Genomic DNA, 20727 nt, shown 5'->3' on the forward strand with positions numbered 1-20727 from the left:
GATGGTAGTTCTTTGTATTATATCAGCAACTTTTCTGTAACTTTAAGGTATTTAAAGTAAATTATTTTTAAAAAATGAAAAATTTTGCCTTAATCCAAAGGGTTCCTTGAGATGTCAAAGCAGAGGCTGAATAACTCACAGGGATATTGAAGAGAATTCTTGGATTAGTTGGCAGGTTTGATTGGACAATCCATCATTTCAAACTTAGAGCATATGATCTATGAATCATAGATTGGTGACAGTACAGTGGAGGGAAATTTGAGCCTTATTTCCAGAAATTTAAAGGAATATTAAGATGTTAAAGAGAAGTAGTATGGTTACCAAATACTTCGTGAAGGCCCTTTTCTGCATCCATCCATCCATCTATCCCACCAGTTATTGAAGGCATATACAAGGGACTGTTTTAGACACCAGGTATACACATATAAATAGAATACACTTCTCCTGCCATCAGCTTTCTGGAGTGAAGGCACATAAAATGCAATGGTTTTAAAGTAAAGATTGAATGAGCCCTCTAGTTTTTCTGTTATAATTTGGAAGTTCTTTTACTAGACCTATTTTATATATTTTTTATCCCTGGAGACGACTCTGTTTGAAGTGACTGTTCTGAAATAGCTTGGTTCATGTAGACAGAACTTCTCTCTGTGGCCTACTACATGTGCATGGCACTATGCTGTGTGTGACCCTAATTCATCCTTAGTTAACTTCAGGGCCTGCTTTGTAAAAGGAATTAAGAGGAGCTGTCTATTCTCTAAATTTAATGAGAATAGAACTTTTAAGGGTATGAAAGTCTCTTTTAATGTTACTGTTTCTAATAATGTGGAACAAAAACACTCACAAAAGGAAAAAAAAAAGACATTTAGTTATTATGTCTTAACTCTTTTATATCTTACAGTATCTAATTGTGCCAGGCAGGTAGCAGGGTCTCACCTATCAAATGTTAATAGAACTGAAGACTTTATAAGCTGCTTCTGAAATTAACATTTAGGTTCAATTATTTAAGAGCCATTTTTCTGCAGTGGAAAAATGGCAAAATAGGATGTGCCATAATTTTCAATAGGCTACTTTGTTTGTACTGTGTAGACTTACACTAAATATAATTTAGCCTGTTCTCTTTACAGAACATTTTCCTCTTATCACTCAAAATATATAGAGCAAACTGACAAAGGAAAGAATGCCTGAAATTAATCCATACTCAGATGGAAGAATTAACTTTTATGTCCTTTACAAATGAGAGCGCTTGCTTATATGTTTTTAGTTTGGAATTAAATACATTTTTACTTAAAAAAATCTATAAATGCTAAGAAAGATAATGAGATTGAAGCTGCAACCCCTTGCTATTATTTTTATACACATTCAAGTGTATTTTTTACAGTGGCGGTAGTGACGGTGCTCAAATTTATAGCAGGATGCTTTGGCTCTCACTAATGAATGTATTTTTCTTGATGATCTAGGAGCAAATAGAGTTATAGAGAAAACAGATTTGTGAAAATATTTAAAAGGTTTGCAGCAATATTTTATGGACAGTCATGGTATCTTTATTGTCAGTTAAAAGAGCTTAAACCAAGGAGGAGAAATTCATGGCCATTGCTTTTTACTACCCAAGAGACCGGAAAGTATACATTCTGCTGGAACTGCTGTAACATGAGGTTCTTACTGAACAACTAAGTGATCTTACTAAGACAGAGTGTCTGTCTCTGTCATTAGAAGGAAAAGTAATGGCCTTTCCCTGGGTAAGTCACATTATGATCTGAGTAATGTACAGACATAATAATTTGGAAGCCAAGGGTACTTCTGATGGATATTTGCTAGTGTCACTCCATGGGTAGAAGAGCATTGATTGAATGATAGTCTTAGGCATTCAGACTTATTTATGAATTGCTGACTAGAACAAGAGGAATGATAATGTTCTCGTGTTGTATAATTCTGTGTTTGGAAAATTATCTCCAACAGTGTTAAGTTGAAGTTGGAATAGAGTTTGCTTATGTTAGAGTAAGTAATACTAGAATATAACCCAAGATTTAGAAAACATTTAGAGATGCCTAGATGGGAAATTAAGAATTTTAGTAAATTAAGAGATTATGGCCTATGACTGTCATCAGCCTTCTGTGGCCTGAGCTATAGCCCTGTTAGGACACTGAAAGAGGTTAACAGAGTCCTTGCAAAAGTTTTTTTTTTTAATGAATTTTTTTAAAGGTATCTACATTCATTTTATTTCTTTCTCATAAATTTATCAGAAATAATATTACATTTAGTGATCAATAGTGAATATTTGGGGCTTCCCTGGTGGCTCAGTGGTTGAGAGTCCACCTGCCGATGCAGGGGACACGGGTTCGTGCCCCGGTCCAGGAAGATCCCACATGCCGTGGAGCGGCTGGGCCTGTGAGCCATGGCCGCTGAGCCTGCGTGTCCGGAGCCTGTGCTCCGCAACGGGAGAGGCCACAACAGTGAGAGGCACGCATACTGCAAAAAAATAAAATAAAATAAAAAATAGTGAACATTTGTTTAATTGAAACTGCACCAAATTTTCCCCTTCTCAGAGGCCTCTGATGAATAACACAATGTGTTTAATATCTGATTGTCATTGAGGTGATTTTTTTAATAGTATTTTTTAAAAATTTATTTATTTTTGGCTGTGTTGGGCTTCCCATTGCAGTGGCTTCTCTTGTTGTGGAGCACAGGCTCTAGGTGCGCAGGCTTCAGTAGTTGTGGCACGCGGGCTCAGTAGTTGTGGTTTGCAGGCTCTAGAGTGCAGGCTTAGTAGTTGTGACGCACAGGCTTAGTTGCTCCGCAGCATATGGGATCTTCCCGGACCAGGGCTCAAACCCATGTCCCCTGCATTGGCAGGCAGATTCTTAACCACTGCATCACCGGGGAAGTCCCTGAGGTGATTGATTTGAACTAGAAAAATGAGATCAAAACCCATTCAATTGTACATCCATTTTTTATTAATAACCTGTTTGTAGAGAAAATCATGTAGAATTTTAAAAGCATATACAAGTAACACCAATGTTTATTATCAAATTATTCATATTTAATAATATCTTGATATTAACCTGATAATTTGGTAAGACAATAATCTTAATCTGGTGCTTTTGCTCAACATAAAGACTATATTTCTTCAATATTCTCTCTGTTTCCTAAGGATTCAAATGGGCCTTGTATCCCCAGGAAACTCCTCTGACTATTGTATAATTTGATGAATTGTTGAGAGCTCTATAAACGCAGCAGTAATTTGTGCAGTTTGGACTTGATTTAACTTTATTCTTTTTCTTATAGGCATTCTGAAATATTTATGATGGAATACATTGGTAATCTGATATGGGAGTTCTGTAAAAAACAAAAAGAACTAATTACTAGCAGATTTACAACCACTGGCACATTCTTCCACATTCTGTTTCTACTTATAAAAGAAGTGAAATAATGGATGAAATAATAATTCAAACTTAATGATTTTTTAAAATTCTATTTTCTCCCTCAATTCTTGTATATTTCATAATTGATCATTAACCTGGTCATGTTAGTCCTTCTGTACAAATGTTGTGAACACCTGCTTTGGTTTTAGAGGTATTAATCGAGCAATGTTCAAGATAAGTAGAGTTGTCCTTGACTGATCAGGTGTTCCATGTACTAGTGTTTCCCAGCAGGCACATTTTAGCTGTAACATTACAGTGAGTAATCAGAAGCCAATTTCGGGTAAGTACCTTGAAATTAAATAATGATTGAATGAAGTATGTATGCAACAACATTGACCATGAGTGTTTAATAGAGTAAGGGAATGGCATTTCAATTCACTCTGGTGTAGGTATTATTTAAATGTATCAAATTAACACATTACTTTTATTTTTCTTAAAAGATTAAATTTTCCTTAAATTTTCACTACAAATTTGAAGGTCAAATTCTTATGACTATTCATCAGTTTGCTTAGTTCACCAGTACTTTGTATTTTCTGATGAGACACAATCCAAAACCCAATGAGGTAAGTGAATTTTTAAAACAACTTTTTTGCCTGAGCTTGTAGTTTATTAAGGGCCTAAAAATTTCCTGGGAGAAATGGATGCTCAAAGAATATACATTTTAATTATTAAGACTGTTAATAATGATAGGGCAACTCCCAGATTCTACTACTAGGGAAAAATTACATCCTTCAAAATATTGCTTATTATTCTAATATAAACCAAGTACTTAAAAATGGGCCAAATGAATTGCCACTTGATGACTTAAAATTTTTGATAACATTTTGACTACTTATGTTATCTACAAACTGATATTTTGGTCAGAAATCTTCTGAGATATTGAATATATTAGAAAATGATACTCAGAAATTTATTTTGCGTGTAAAACATCTTTTACACTTTTACTATTGCACTACCACTCACAACCTTATGTACTAATTTAATCTTCAATAAGATGCTTGATAGCATATATTTATATTTGCAGTTTATCAACACATTATTTTCTAACAATTGCTTTGGATTGTGTTTTGAGGTTTTTTTTTCTTTGTAAATTGTATATCTAAGTTTAACTACACATATTAGAAAAGAAATGGAAATATCTAGATAATGACTCTACAACTTAGTTTTGGAAAATAATTGACTATTAGTAATCTTTATGTATAATAGTGATTCTTAGTGATTCTTAGCCATTTAGGGGCCATGGAAGCCTTCCTAATAATCTTCAAAACACACTAGAAATATAGTTCTTCATTTCTTTAAGGCTAACAAAACATTATTCCGGAGGTTTTCATATTTATGTCCAATAAAGGGTTACTTCCTAGTAACCTATTAAACTAGTAGGAGTTATTGAAAGTGACTAAAATGTATTATTTGTAGGGTAAAACTATTGTTACTAAAATTTTAAATACTTTGAAATTTTATTTAAAATTTATTCATTTAAAGTACTTAAAATTTAAAATACTTCAGAGTCAGTATTCTACTAAGTCTGCAGTAATATTGTAAAACTCATTCTGCTCCCGATGTAATGAGATGGTTGAATTTCCTGGAGTTTTAGTGGAGAGCAGTTTAATACGGTGTCATTAGTGTTGTGAATTGGTTACAGTTTTCAGTCGCAGCTTTCTTATATTTGTTAATTTATTTGTCAAATTATTCTTTGATTTTTAAAAAATTGCTTTCTTCATTTCTTGTTATTGTACCATTTATATTTGATTGTAATTTTGTTTCTTTATAATTTTTTTCTGAGTTTGTAAAACCTCTCTTTGGAAAAGTATGAGGTGGGTTTGGAGGTTATTTCACCATTCCATAAAGTGTGAGACTTGTTGCTGTAAGAAGTTAGCCAGATTACTCAACTGATTTAGAATACTTGAATTTCCTAATATTATAGGTTCAAAACCACACTGGAGTGTGTTCGGTTTTTATTCCATTTCTCCTTTTGTTCTTTAAACTATTTTAGAGTAGTCTGAACAGAAATTTCCCTTGATATCAGAGTTGCAAGTATCCCATTTAAAACCATGGAAAAGATGCAAAAAAGTATCACATAGCTATTCAGAGATAGTATTGCTATTGATAATATTCCAGCATTATAATTTCTCCTTTAATTTAAAAAAACTGCAGTACACCTGTACTGCTTCTTGAATACATATTAAAAATGCTATTAGCACATGGCCTATTTCTCCTAATAGAAGATGCTTAGTCTGAAAATTGACATTAGAATCTTCTTGTGGTAGTTTGTTCTAATAAGACAGAAAGTTCTAATAGAAATCTTTCTATTGAGCTTACTATGGTAAACTCTGATTATTTTGAAAACTAACAAATTTTGAATTAACCAATGCAGAGAGGTCAAAATGGATAAGATCTTGTTGTGGAGTCTCCTATTGACTTTTTCTGGAAGTCAAGCCTCAAGCCCCTTGGCTCAAAGAAATACCGAATTTACAGTGGATCTTTATCAAGCTGTTTGTTTATCTCATAAGAACAACATCATAATTTCCCCTTTTGGAACAACTCTGGCCCTTGGAATGGTACAACTGGGAGCAAAAGGAATAACACAACAGCAGATAAGACAAAGTTTAAAATTTCAAGAAACCTCAACTGGTAAGATTCTTACATATGATTATTTATACTAGATAAGATCTGGCCAAATTTATTTTTAAACTATCAGAGAAGCTCAGGGTCATAGAACTTATTAAATATAAAAAGTTATGAAAAGTATGAAATTATAATAAAATGGAGAATTTTAAATGCAAATAATTGTCAATGTAAATATTTATAATTGTTTCTTAATGAAAATATTACCAAAATAATTTATTAATTAATTCTATACACATAAAAATTGTGACTATGTCTATATATTTTATTCTAGCCTGTTTTAGCCAGTTTTAAGTGAGATTATGTTGTGTGTGCACGTGTGTATGTGTATGAGTAGATATACACCCATATATATGTATACACATATTCTTCTACTAGCACTTACTGTGTCTGATCATTTTTTCATATCATGCAACTGCTTCAGAATGTAGTTTTTAATTGCTGTGTCTTTTTGCCTCTGATGAAAACATTATTGCATACTCACCTAACCCTTCTTCATTAGATAATATCCAATACTTCTCTTATAAAAATGCTTCAGTGAGTACCCTCACCCAGAAATCTTTGTGTGCATCTCTTATTATTGTGTAAGCTTTTAAAAATTAGTTTTTAATTAGAATTTAACCTTTTCACTTAAGTGAGACCAAGAAAAAGCATTTATATATTTTAAAAGCTTATTTAATAGTTTTTAAAAAACATTAAAAAAAAAAAGAAGCATTTATATAACCCATTGCATGTGGGTAGTTGTTTTCTAGCATTGCAAGGGCCCGGCCATCTGAGATACTGTGTTGATGCTTTAGTGCTGGTATCCCATTTCAGGGGGTAGTTGTCCATCTCCCTGGCTATCCTGTGCTTCCAATTTCCATTTTAGTTTAAAATGTTTATATCACTGTCAGATACTGTGTCCTAAACATTAGAGGTGACTTCCAGATTTTTGATTTGGACATTTAGTCACTGTAACTGTAACCAATTTCAGTATGTTTGCTTTAGCACAGAGTAGTTATTTTTAGGAAATTTTTTTTCTGAATAAACTATTTACAAGGTTTTATTTGCTTCATTTTAAATAAAGGCAATTTTATGTAGGAAAGAAGTTGGTGATAGTGAAGTTAATTGCAAGAGTTTTCCTTTGTGGATAATGTAAAATGAAGCCACTGTGTTGCAGATCTAGTCTTCATTGTCTGTATTAATTTCAGCAAATCCCACTACACAGTCCCAGAAACATTTATATCACATGATACTGCTTTGGAAAGTAATAGAACATTTATGAAGATATGTAAAGTTGATTCCACGATAAACTAGCAAAATTAGAGCCTCTGAAATTTAAATTACTTTAAATGAATCCATCTTATAGAGGAACATGGGAGTCTTAACAACGCTGGATTGTGAATATAATAATAATCATAGTAATAATAATGATGACATTATCAAACATATATATATATAGTGTACCAGTCACTGTTTTATGTGCTTATCTCATTTAATCCCCACAATTACTCTGTGAGGCAGACATAACCCTGCTATACGGATGAGGATACTGAGTCAGAGAAAGGTTGAGTAACTTGCCCAGAACTAATTCTAAAAATGATTCACTGAGGGTTATAGGTCACAAGAGCAATAATGAACATTTTAATATTTTCTTTGAAAGAGTATATATGGACAATTAAACATTAACCTTTTAACACATGTAACAAAATCTACCAAACTTGCTTTCTATTATACTTCATTAAGGGAGGGAGAAAGAAGCACAGATGGAGGATAAGTACAAAAAGAAAAGAAGACCAACCAAAAAGGGAGAAAATATAAATATTAAACTCTGGAAAATAAAAAAAGAAAGGGAAAATTAAGAAATGAAGAAAAATAAGACACAGAGTTAAGGAGGGGAACAGAGAGAAAAAGTGCAGGAAGATGAAAAGAAAGAAAAGCAAAATGGTGTTAAGGGTAGAACAAAGGGTATGACAGATTAGAAGGTAGTGCCTAGCAGAGCCATATTGGAACCCAAGACAAAAAGAAAAATCAGTAACAATGAGCCTGTCTTTATTTATTTAAAATTTTTATATTTTGTTCATCATGGATTTCTTTGTGTTAATATTGATTTAAAATTATATTGCAGTAAAATATTATTTATCTTGATTACTGAATTTGTTGGCATCTCCTTAAATTTTATGCCAAAATGAGTGTCTCATTGACCCATCTTGGTCCTGGCCCTGCCTTCAATTCCCTCTGATTGTCAAGCAGTGCTATCTGTTCAGTCAGGCTATATTTTACTTTTCCAGCTACCAACCTGTTTCACATCTAAACTGCTTATTCTTCAGATGGGCATACAACTCCTAGCATCCTACCCCTACTGGAGCTCTCAGTATCCTCACTTATCCTTCTTTCCCCATTGACAAAGCGTCTGCTCAGAATTTACCTTCTCCAGTTTACTGAGCATCTGATAATACTCCATTTTGCTTTGTGTCTAATGATGCTGCTTATTAATCGAAGACTAACTTAAAGGTGCGTCTTTATTCCAAGAGGGTTATAGAAAGAGAAGAGCATGAACTTCTGTCTCAGTTAAGCATACAAATGACCTTGTGATTGGGCACCTTTCAAGTTATCTTATCTCTCTGGATTTTAGATTCCTCATTATAAAAAGAGGAGTTTGGATTAGATGACTTCTCTGGACCTTTCAGCTAAAATAATCTATAATTCTATGACTGCCTTTGTTTTCATCTTTGGATCTCTCACATTGTACACACGGTTGATCTTTGGGCTTTTAACAGCAGGAGAAGTAAACATGTACCAAATTTTAGAACATTTTTTGGAGGTCTGGTACAACCAAACCAAAAGTCACATTCACTCCATGACTGGTAGGTTTTCCATGGCTCTATTTTAGGAAATGAAATAAACTTATTCTCATTGCTTACTAGGAGCCATGGATATGTATTCTTTTTGATCTGCGCTAAAAGAAACTATTAATCTGTAAACTAAATCAAATGTATAGGCAGATAACTTTATATTCTCCAAACTTGTGCTATTGGTGACATTTTTTCATTGACTTCTGCATCCAGTGATTTATCAAAGGGCAGCTGACTGTTTGTCAAACAGTCTTAGACCTTAAGTACATGACATAAATTTATTTGCTCTGACAAATGAGTTGGAACTATTTTTTTCTCCCCCTCTCCTTTTTTCCCCATTCCTATAAAGATGTTCATAAATTACAAACTTCTGAAAATTGGTTTCAAATTCTGCCACTTTATTTCTGACCTTACTTAAGTCTTTTGGAGAAGCTCTATGCCTTCCCTCAGAAAGTCTTCTTTGTAGGCTCTCAGCTGTTGAGATATTCTCTCAGCTTCCAATAGCAAGAAATGATTGCATCTGAAATCATTGTATAAACAAGTAAAATAGATTAACATTCTTCCTTATGTAAGGAACTCCAGGGTTGTAAAGAATTATTGATATTCTTCATACCCAATCATATGGAAGTAAGTTTTTGTAACTAAAATTGTTTATGTCTGTGTCTATATCCCCACAAATGGAGAATCATGGAGTTTGAAATATGATGCAATATACCTTCCAAGCCTGCTCTATGGTTATGTAGGTTGTATCTGCTCAAGAGCACCAGGACAAAGAGGCAATTGGGGACTGACAATGTAGTCTCCACTCAGCTGGACAAGATATGGGCATGAAGCCTACCACCACCACTCAGTGAGGGCATGAGTTCTTATTTGCACAGAGATGCCCTATGGGCTGCTAGCTCTCTGATAAAAGGTTTACACACACACTTACACACCTTATTTCCAATAGACACCTCATAGCAAGTTCCTCTCAGTCTTTTTTTTCCCTCTTTATTCAATGGACATCTCCCAATGATGAACCATTTGTGTTTTCTTCAATAGAGATTAATTGCATGCAATCAACTTGTAAGTTATGAAAGCGGTATTTTCAGTATTTAAATCAAAATAAACAAACGCTCTGAAGGAACCTTGGATTTGAAATACAGTTCCCAGATTCAACAACTGAGTTCCAGAATTAAGCCAGAAAGAAATGAAAAATATTGGTACCCTCTGGTAATAAATAGGAAGCCACTGAGCAACGATCAGAGCTGAATTCTCTAATGGCACATACAGCTTCCTGAAAACATGGTGGTCAGGATGACCCAGTGATAAATAAGTAATGGGCCAATGGTGATTAGTAGCTGACTCTGACAGACTCATTTGGCTAGTGGTTATAGTTGGAATGGTTAAAGATTTTTATTGTTCACAAAGACAGCCAAAGTATATAGATTCATGAACCTGAAGAAATAGGTAATTTTGATTCTTATGCATCTCCAGAGATAATTATAGGGGTACCTCATAAATTTCAAAACTTGGACAGGCACAGTTGCTCATAAGAGAGCAATTCTTTCTTAAGCTGAAATAAAAGTAGTAGTGAAAAGGATTGCTCATCACTGTCTTAGCCCCCATCAGCATTCATTAGTATTCCTCTTTCATAAATATTGCATGTTATGCAAAGAATGAGATTCTAAAGATACCTTTCCAACAACTAAGAATGAGCTAAATTTGATTATAAAGAGGAAGTTTCCTTCAGCCTGTTTAAATGCATATTCTTGTTTTTGACAAACTTCAAATTTACATGGACATTTTTTTCCTGTATGAGAGCTGATTTCTCTACAAAATGCATATTCCACAGGAGATAAATGCTTAAGATATTTACACTAACTTAGAAAGGATCGTTAGTTATACCTAAGGGTGTAAAAAATGGTGATATGAATCAGAGTGCTTAGAAGCAAAGCTGAGAAGCTGTTGTTCTTATGTTGTTCAATATGTCAGTATACATTATAATTATTTTTTAGGAGAAGAATTTTCTGTGCTGAAGTCATTTTTCTCTGCCATCTCAGAGAAAAAACAAGAATTTACATTTAATCTTGCCAATGCCCTCTACCTTCAAGAAGGATTCACTGTGAAAGAACAGTATCTCCATGGCAACAAGGAATTTTTTCAGAGTGCCATAAAACTGGTGGATTTTCAGAATGCAAAAGCTTGTGCAGAGACAATAAGTACCTGGGTAGAAAGCAAAACAGATGGTAAAGTTTCCCATTTTCATTAAGTCATTATTTGCCATTGTATTCATGATTTTTAATATCCTAAAGTAAAGAATGGTTGAATATTTTCCTATTAAATTATGGTTCAGAGGGATCAAATCTCCTATTTTTCTTTCCTGTTATTCAAATTAATACTAAATTGTAAAACAGAGAGAAATTGTAAGCTGCTTTGAAAGGTATACAGATTATTATTTTTTGTTTGAGAGAGACACCTATTTGTAGAATTCTTTTTTTTTTTTTTTTTTTTTTGCGGTACGCAGGCCTCTCACTGTTGTGGCCTCTCCCATTACGGAGCACAGGCTCCGGACGCGCAGGCTCAGCGGCCATGGCTCACGGGCCCAGCCGCTCCGCGGCATGTGGGATCTTCCCGGACCGGGGCATGAACCCGTGTCCCCTGCATCGGCAGGCGGACTCTCAACCACTGCGCCACCAGGGAAGCCCTATTTGTAGAATTCTTGATGGAAGAATTTTAATAATAATTTTTGTTTAAGTATAGGATTTTTAAGTATGGCAGCAGGAATAATATCTTTGGCCAGGTAAAACTTAGATCTGTCCATCTCAGATGCCTTCTTTCCCACATATACTGTAAATAATTAACTCATGTTAGTTGGATGTGTTAATGTTTCATAATAAATATTGATAGTTCTGTCATAAAGTTGTAATCTAAACTTCTGGCAAAAATTCCAAAGGCGCTACTGAGTGACATAGTAGAACACAAGATTAAACTCATACAGATCTGAGTTCAAATTCTGACAAGTTCTAAACTATGCTCCATTTAAAATGAGGATACTATTAAAACATTTCAGGATTATTGGAAGGTTAAAAAAAATGTATGTGAAGTGAACAGCATATATCAGGTCCTCAATTAATAGTAGCTTGTTTCTTTGTTCATTCGTCCTGTTACAAAAAACTGTGATGTGTAAGACACCACTGTATTTTTCATGGGGAGCCTCCTATGGGGAAGCAGAAGTTGAAAATATGAGATGGGTGCTGTGAGCAGTGTTCACAGGAAAGTCCTATTATTGGGATACACAATGATACACATCCCTAGACAGCTCCATGGCACCTGATCATGCTGTTGACTCACAGCTTGGAAATACTCATTGGATGTAGAAATAGGAGACTGGTTTTTTATTTTTATTTATTTATTTATTTTTAAATTAATTAATTAATTAATTTTTGGCTGCTTTGGGTCTTCGTTGCTATGTGCGGGCTTTCCCTAGTTGCAGCGAGTGGGGACTACTCTTCCTTGTGGTGCATGGGCTTCTCATTGTGGTGGCTTCTCTTGTTGTGGGGGAACCGGGTCTAGGCATTCAGGCTTCAGTAGTCAAGGCACGCGGGCTCAGTAGTTGTGGCTGGCGGGCTCTAGAGCGCAGGCTCAGTAGTTGTGGCGCATGGGCTTAGTTGCTCCGCGGCATGTGGGATCTTCCCGGACCAGGGATCAAACCCGCATCCCCTGCATTGGCCGGCAGATTCTTAACCACTGTACCACCAGGGAATCCAGGAGACTGGTTTTTTAGAAGAGGAAAATCATACTAGCAACCTTATTCTTGTCTTCTCCCAATGGTCAGTGGCTGCAGCTGCAAGAGTGGAGAATTTGAGTGAACCATTAACATATTAATTCTGATTGACTTGCTGAAGAACCTTGAAATAAAGTTTAAAAATTACCAACAAATATACAGGAAGAGATACTTAGGTTTTGTTCTTTCTGTCTGAAAAACAATTTACACAAATAATCTCACTAAAGAGAGGCCATTACTAGGTCTGTCCAAATTTGCCTAAGACAATCCTGTACCTCCTGTTTCCTAGTGAAATCCTGTTTGTACCTGTTTCTAAGTGAAATATTTAATAAAGCTCCCCTTTGTTCTCAAAATTGCCAAGTTTAAATGATAAAGCACCCTGTTTTTAATTGATTAGCAAAATAAATTTTTGTTTTAATTCTATTTAAAGCAGTTCCTTTGAATAACTATTGCATATTTCTTCCCACCTCTTCCTCTTCCTTTCACAGGAAAAATTAAAGACATGTTTTCAGGGGAAGAATTTGGCCCTCTGACTCGGCTTGTTTTGGTGAATGCTATTTATTTCAAGGGGGATTGGAAACAGAAATTTAGAAAAGAAGACACAAGGCTGATGAATTTCACTCAGAAATATGGTGCAGCAGTCAAAATTCCAATGATGAAGACTCTTCTGAGAACAAAATATGGTAATATGAAAAAAATCACACTCTAAAGCACTATTTTGGGAATTACCAAGTATATTAATATTTTATTTTCTCTGTTCCAGGTTATTTTTCTGAGTCCTCCATGAACTACCAGGTTTTAGAATTACCTTACAAAGGTGATGAGTTTAGTTTAATTATCATACTTCCTGCAGAAGATGTGAACATAGAAGAAATGGAAAAGCTAATTACTGCTCATCAAATCCTGCAGTGGTTCTCTGAGATGCAAGAAGAGGAAGTGGAAATAAGCCTCCCCAGGTTGGTAATGTCATTTTATCATTCTTGTTCCTATGTTTTCACTTATAGAGGGACTTGAATAGCCGGCTGAAAGATAACCAATGCTCGAAAAGGCTATTGACAAACATATAAAGAAAAAAACCCGTTTGGAGTTGTTACTCTACTTTATGCTTACAAAGGCAGGTCTGAACATTGCCAGCATTGCGTTGCCATGACAAGAATGGAATTTAAGTACTCAATATTCTCTGAAAGAGATGAAGAAATGTAAGTCTTCAAAACAGAATGCTGGGATTAAAGGGAATTATTATTCTTTTTAGTATACAAACTTACCTTTCTCTTTTTTTTCCTGATTGGAATTTAAAATATTTTGTCTTCTATTGTGTTTAAGGAAAATATAATTCCCAAAACTCTTGTGATACTCTACAATTAAAAGATATGTTAAAGTGCCTTTGACAGATAGTGCCGTAAGAGTCATTAAAATATAAAATATAAATCTTAGGGTCATTTTTTTATTATTGGGGTATATATATTTATATAAATATTTAATTTTTTTTTATTTTTACACAATTTTAAAGGTTACTTTCCATTTATAGCTATTATGAAATATTGGGGTCATTTCAGATAGTTAATACAAAATGGAAATCACAAAGGTGTATCTCAGGAAGCCATAATTATAAACACTAATTTTTTGATATCATGGTTCCTGGAGACAGGAGAAACTTCAGAGAGTAAGGGGTGCCCAAATAAATCACACTCTACCTGAACTTCTAAAAAGAGACAGGTGTCTAATAGATTATTTTCTGTCCCTTCATTTCTAAACTTTTCTTCAAACACTCATCAAGGCCTTCCTGGCCCTCCACCTCTCCACCCTCTTGACTTTTCCTTACTTTCCCACTTAGCCGGGATCCAGTCAGTTATTTCAGTTGTACTCTCACCAAACGTTTTAAATATTTCTGTCACCTTGTCTTTGTGCTTCTGTAGTTCTCTCATCAACAAGCTACTCCTGCTTCCCAACTACTGATTTTGTTAAGCAAAATTCTCCAAATCAGTCACTCTGGTCTCCCTGAGGCTGGAGCTTGGTAGTCTTTCTCTTCAGAGAACTTTCTCTTCTAACACCCAACCAAGACTTTACCTCTGCTCTCCAGGCACTGCTTCATGTTGATTCTCTTACTCTCAATGTATGTCTCAACTACCTCTTCCTTAAAGAAAACATATTAGCATGCAAACTCACCTCTCAACCCTTCACCTCAAAAATTGTGTACATTTTTGCTAAACTTCTCTTCCTCTGTCTTCCTTGATATCCTGGAGAAAGAGGTATCCTATGATTCCCTCACACTAACTCTGGGCTCTTGATCCAAATTTTTTTTTTTTTTTTTTTTTTTTTTTTGCGGTACGCGGACCTCTCACTGTTGTGGCCTCTCCCGTTATGGAGCACAGGCCCCAGACGCGCAGGCTCAGCGGCCATGGCTCACGGGCCCAGCCGCTCCACAGCATGTGGGATCCTCCCGGACCAGGGCATGAACCCGTGTCCCCTGCATCAGCAGGTGGACTCCCAACCACTGTGCCACCAGGGAAGCCCGATCCAAATATTTTTGACCATCCCCTTTTTCTTGAAAACCCTTCTTTCTTTAACCCCTATGGCATAACTTACTTCTATTTATTTTTCTCTCTTTCTGTGAAATTTTCCTCTCCCTGACTTACACCTTTTTTCCTTCTGTCCCCAGATAATATTTACCAGAGTTTCATTTTCAGAAATTTCCTCTTCTTCTCTCTTTTATTTGTTCCTTACTATTCATGTCTCTAATATCGACTCTCTCTTTCCAATCTCTCTTCCAGTTCTCTACCATCTATAAATCTCTGCTTGGATGTTATTCAGTCTTTCAAAGAGTATTTCTTTTAGCTCCTACTATGTGCCAAACACCAGGGATATAATGGTGTATGTGACGGATAGTTTACCTATTGATCATAGAAATAATTTTTGGAATTGGTTACTTTCAAATTTATTTCTCTCTCTCTTTTCCCTTTGGAAAGATTAATATTTGGGGTCACACACAAAAATACCCCTGAGTTTGAGAACTGTCTGTGCTATGTACTAGTAGTGGGGTCTTAGGAGAGTCACTTAATGTCCTGGTTGTGGTTTTATTAGTACAAAATGGGGATAATGGTACTTATAACTAAGGTATCTTCATCTTCATTAGCCTAGATAACAAATGCCTAGATAATAATGTATAAGTTCCAAACTGAATTGACAATAGGAAATACATGCTTTTTTCAGAATTCCCTTCTCCAACATTTTAGGAATACCAACAGGAATGGTTCACAGTCCACAAATCTGCCTAGACTACTGTAGTCTGGACAGCTTTTCCAAACTGCTTGGCCTTGTCATCAGCGACTCCAAACTGTAGCCACACTTCTCATACAACTTCTCCCATAGTGTGAACACAGACTTTTCTTTTAATTTGCCCAGGAACAACTGTTATATGTTGAATTATGAGCTCTCCAAATTCGTATGTTGAAATCCTAACTCCCACTACCTCAGAATGTGGCCTTATTTGGAGATAGAGTCTTTGTAGAGGTAATCAAGTTAAAGAGAAGTCATTAGAGTGGCCCTAATCCAGTATGGATGGAGTCCTTATAAAAAGGAGGAATTTGGATACAAAGATACACAGGGAGGGAAGATGATGTGGAGAGACATAGGGAGAAGATGGCCATCTACAAGCCGAGGTGAGAGGCCTGGAACAGATCTTTCCTTCACAGCTCTCAGAGGGAACCAATGCTGCAGACACCTTGTTTCTGGACTTCTAAACTCCAGAACTGTAAGACAATACATTTCTGTTATTTAAGCCATATAGTTTGTGGTAATTTGTTAAGGTAGCCCTTGGCAAGCTACTACAAGTAAGAGCAACTTCAATGTTTAACCAAACTTTACTGAAATCTAATAATAAAAAGGGCTTACAAGGTGAAAAGAAATTTAAAACCAGGTTTCAGGGATAAGTATTCCTGGAATGTAGGTCATTTCTTGTACCAGGGAGTCTTCCTCTGTCCATTATTATCCTTAGCCTACCATTTTCATGGTGCCGGGGCCCACTCACCCAAAATGGGTGTCTTTCCCATCTCCATCCTACCCAGCATCCAGAGTCCTCCAACTTTTCCTAGCATAAAATAAAGGTAACACAGATTTTCTTCCATCCCCTCTAAGGCCAGATTCCTAGTCGTAATAGGAATCTATAACAGTAGATTTCAACCCTTAGTGAAAACAACGTCTTCATATGGGGTAGAACAGATTCCACTCTCATCATCTCAAACTTCTCCATCTCCATCCCAGGGGTTCTATTTGCATTAAAAGAGCTCACTGCGTTGCTTTTCCCAAACAAATGAATAACTTGCCTTAAAAGGTGAAATCGAATCTTCAGTTATATGGAAGCAGAAACATTAGTTGGCAGTTGTACCACCTTTTCCAAACAAATTCCAGGCACCAAAGATTTTTTTTTTATTACAACATTGTTTATTTTGAAAAAATACAGAAATAATGTAAAAGTTCAACAGTAAACGAATTTTAAGAAAAGTGTGGTAGAATGTAACCTAGCCAATAACAATGATAGATATGGAGGCTGTGATAATGAGAAAAAATTATGGTATATTTTAATAGAAAAAAAACTGGATTAAAATTTTTTTACAATGATTACAGCTATGTAAAGAAACAAATCTACAGAAAGAAACAAAGGAAATTTACCAAAATGTTAACATTAGTTGTAATAGGGTTATGGCATTATGAACATTTTGTTTTTCCTTTTCTATATTTTCTATTTCTTTCTCCTCCCTGCTTGCCTGCCAAATAAAAAAGATAATACATGGGAATGAGTTAGGAGCTTGCTTTTCTAGAGAGCTGCTGAGATGTAGAAAATGTAAACCTACTAAGGTACTGGGTTCACTTGACCAAATAATGCCATCTAAAGATTGCACAAAGTCCTGGGGGGCCCCATTGCCATTTTCTGGGTGCAGTTCTTCATCCACAGATTCAGAACATGGCCCTGTCTGTGTGTGGTGGTGCTGAGGGGGTGGGTCTGATGTCTACCTGATGTCTCTCTCCTGCACAATCCCATGTGATTTAGAGGTTTTAGCACTGGATTAGCTGATGCTATCCGACCTCAACATCCAGAAGGGAAGAGAGAAGTGATTAGGATGTTTGGAATAATCCCAGGAAATCTAGTTCTAAGAGATTCCCCCAGAGACCAGCTCATTTCTAGGCAGGGGGGTGGAACTGAATAAGAAGTCAGGATTCGCTTGGGAATTGGTGGTTGGTTAGCTCAGTGGCCTTTGTCTTTGGTGGACTTTGTTCTTTTCTTTGACCAGTACCCCTGCTTAACCTCAGGATGTTGTATGCAATGTAATTAGCAAGTTGGTAGATCCCACTGAGCAAAGCCATTTGCTCCTACAAGGAAGCATCTCTGGGAAGTTCTCTACAGACTGTGAGTGCTATTTTGCACAATTATTGAGACACACTCAGAAGGGGTATGTACAGTGGTGAAGAACATGATCTTAGAGTCTGACAGTTCTGGATTTAAATCCCAGCTCCACCTCTGAGTAGCTATTTAACCTTGGGAAAGTTACTTAAATTTTCACACCCTCAGCTTCCCCATCTGCAAATTGATAATAATACTCTGTACCTCATAAAGTCATTTAAAGGGTTAAATGATATAATATATATAAAGAGCTTAGTATAGTTCCAAGCAGTCAGTAATGGTATCTAATTACTATTATTAGCTGCTGTAACTGTAGCTATTTGTATTTCAAAACACTACTCTTTTATTTTATTTTTAAATGTTTTTTTTATTGTGGTAAAAGTCACATAATATAAAACATACTATTTTAACCGTATCTAACTGCACAGTTCAGTGGCACTAAGTACATTCACATTGTTGTGCAACTCTCACCATCATCCATCTTCCAAATTTTTCACCTTCCTAAACTGAAACTCTGTCCCCTTTAAACACTAACTCCCCATTCCCCCCTCCCCCACCACGCCCCCTCCCCCCCCGCCCCCTGGCATCAACCAGTTTACTTTCTGACTCTATGAATTTGACTATTCTAGGTACCTCAAATAAGTGGAATCAAACAGTATTTGTCTGCACCTAATGTATATTTGAATGCATTTTTCAGGTTAACTTAATATATGTCCTGCAAACGGATTGTACTTTTTTTCCCCCTGTGCTATACAGTAGGCACTCACCAGCCAACTACTTCATGCATAGTAGTGTACATACGTCAATCCCAAACAGACAGCTTTGGATCTCTAAGTGTGTGAATGTGAACTGTGTGTGGGTGAGAGAAAGTGACCTCAGGGAAAATGAGGCTGGGTGTGAGAATAGATAAGTCATGACCAGCTGCAATGATGATTCTAAATGTTCTTTCACTTTAGCCTATCAAACACTGATACAAATTGGAATCCAAGTTTACATTAAACATTGTCCAGATATGTTTCCTATGTGACAGAAAGAATTTTTAATTCAGCCCTTGAGGCCAATGGAATATTTCACACACACACACACACACACAAAGTGACTGGAAACTACTATGTACTCACATAATAGTCCAAGTCCACCACTGTCAAGGATTGTGTTATATTTTTATCCTTGTGGGCAGCCCTAAGACTTGGTTGTTTCTAAGCCTGAACCTTCCAAAGATGACTCAAGCCCACTGTATCAAAAGTGGAATTCTAAACAATAAGGACAGGGACCTTGAGGGGAATCAGTTGAAGACATTTTGTCGTTAAACAAGAGTCCTGGGTATAAAGGAGAAGAAAGGGACAACACCAATCCACAGTAGGGCCTGCAGACCAGGAGTGACTCCTTCTCAAACAGAAATTCTGAATTGTGTTCCTTCGTTTTCTGCAGCTTTAACCTGTGTGAGACCCCTTTAAGCACAATGGTAGCCTATAGCAGTAAATTGCTGCCTTTTAAGGAGGCAGATAATGTTTACATATGCTAAAACATTCATTTCATGATTGTTTGGTTGATAATTGTCTATCCAGTCCTTTTGCTACTCATTCTTTTACCTTTAGCTGTATTTTTTTTTTGACAATTTTAGAGGAGAGTCAAGGAAAAGAGGAAATGAACCACATCTAGAATAAATATTAAGATTCACAAAATTTGGAAGAGGTACACAATTAACACTACACATATTGTATTGATCGAGATTACGATTTTGGATTATATTTAGATTAGAAGGCAGTGGAAGTTAGCACATTAGCTCTGACTTGGAAGGGACCTGCATTTGAATCCTAGCCCTGTCTCCTATCTTGTCCTTGAGTCTGAAAATCAACCTTCTCAAAGCCTCCACTTTCTTATATGTTAATGGGAATAATAATGCTCACTTCCTAGGGTTTTTGTGAAGATTAAAAACTATGATCTATATTAACTGCTAACACATGGAAGTGCTACTTCACACCTGGCTATTCATGGCTCCAATAATTATGGCTAATTAGTAATCGGCCGTAGATTATACTTTTATTAAATGGTTGAATGGGTTTCTATCACTGTAGCTTTCATTGGACTATGTTATGAGCAAGACTGTTACTTAAATGACTCTCTGGTATGATTAGACCTTATTAGAGGTTGTAATAAGTCTTGCAGTATTCTTGTCATTATCCCCAAATCATTGGACTGTTATACTAAAAATAGCCAAATTATGGGTGGACTAGAACATTGTTCCTCAACCTTTTAGAAGCGCATACTCCATTCAGAATAAAAAAAGTGTGCTAATGAAAATAGAAAAAAAGAACAACCCCAAAGCCTCAGAGCCATCATGCTGCATATTATCTTTCTTAGCAGGAAGTTAAAAGGAAGAAGTTGAAAATGATTGGCATAAAACAAGTTATTTTCATTATCAGTAGGTTTTAATGTGCTTGTTGTGAATTGTGCCCGTCCCCAGTTAGCTAGGGTTCTGAATGAATAAACATCTTCCAAAAGGGCATAATATTTTACCAAGAAGTAATTTAGGGCCAGTAAATTTTTGCCACAGCATGTTCCTTGTTTTGAAGAACTATAATTAAGAAGCTTGTTCAGTATTTGGCAATTAAAACAATGATCTAATTAGACTGATTGCACAAGCTAATTTCTAGCCCCAGATGTGGGCCTACCTGTTAGCTAAGC

At 35.8% G+C, this 20727-nt stretch overlaps 1 protein-coding gene across 1 annotated transcript in view; it reads left to right on the top strand.

Moving 5' to 3' along the window:
• Positions 1–5671: 5671 nt before the first annotated feature.
• Positions 5672–20727, top strand: part of SERPINI2 (serpin family I member 2) — a 28752-nt gene continuing 13696 nt past the window's right edge. Inside the window, exons 1-4 of the mRNA XM_082625257.1 lie at positions 5672–6047; positions 10873–11103; positions 13130–13324; positions 13405–13597. Coding sequence (XP_082481383.1) covers positions 5801–6047; positions 10873–11103; positions 13130–13324; positions 13405–13597 — 866 coding nt within the window. The 5' untranslated portion in view covers positions 5672–5800. The remainder of the gene's footprint in view (positions 6048–10872; positions 11104–13129; positions 13325–13404; positions 13598–20727) is intronic.

The sequence above is a fragment of the Mesoplodon mirus genome (assembly GCF_964341445.2).
Source record: "Mesoplodon mirus genome assembly, chromosome: 6".
In the NCBI taxonomy this organism is placed as follows: Eukaryota; Metazoa; Chordata; class Mammalia; order Artiodactyla; family Ziphiidae; genus Mesoplodon; species Mesoplodon mirus.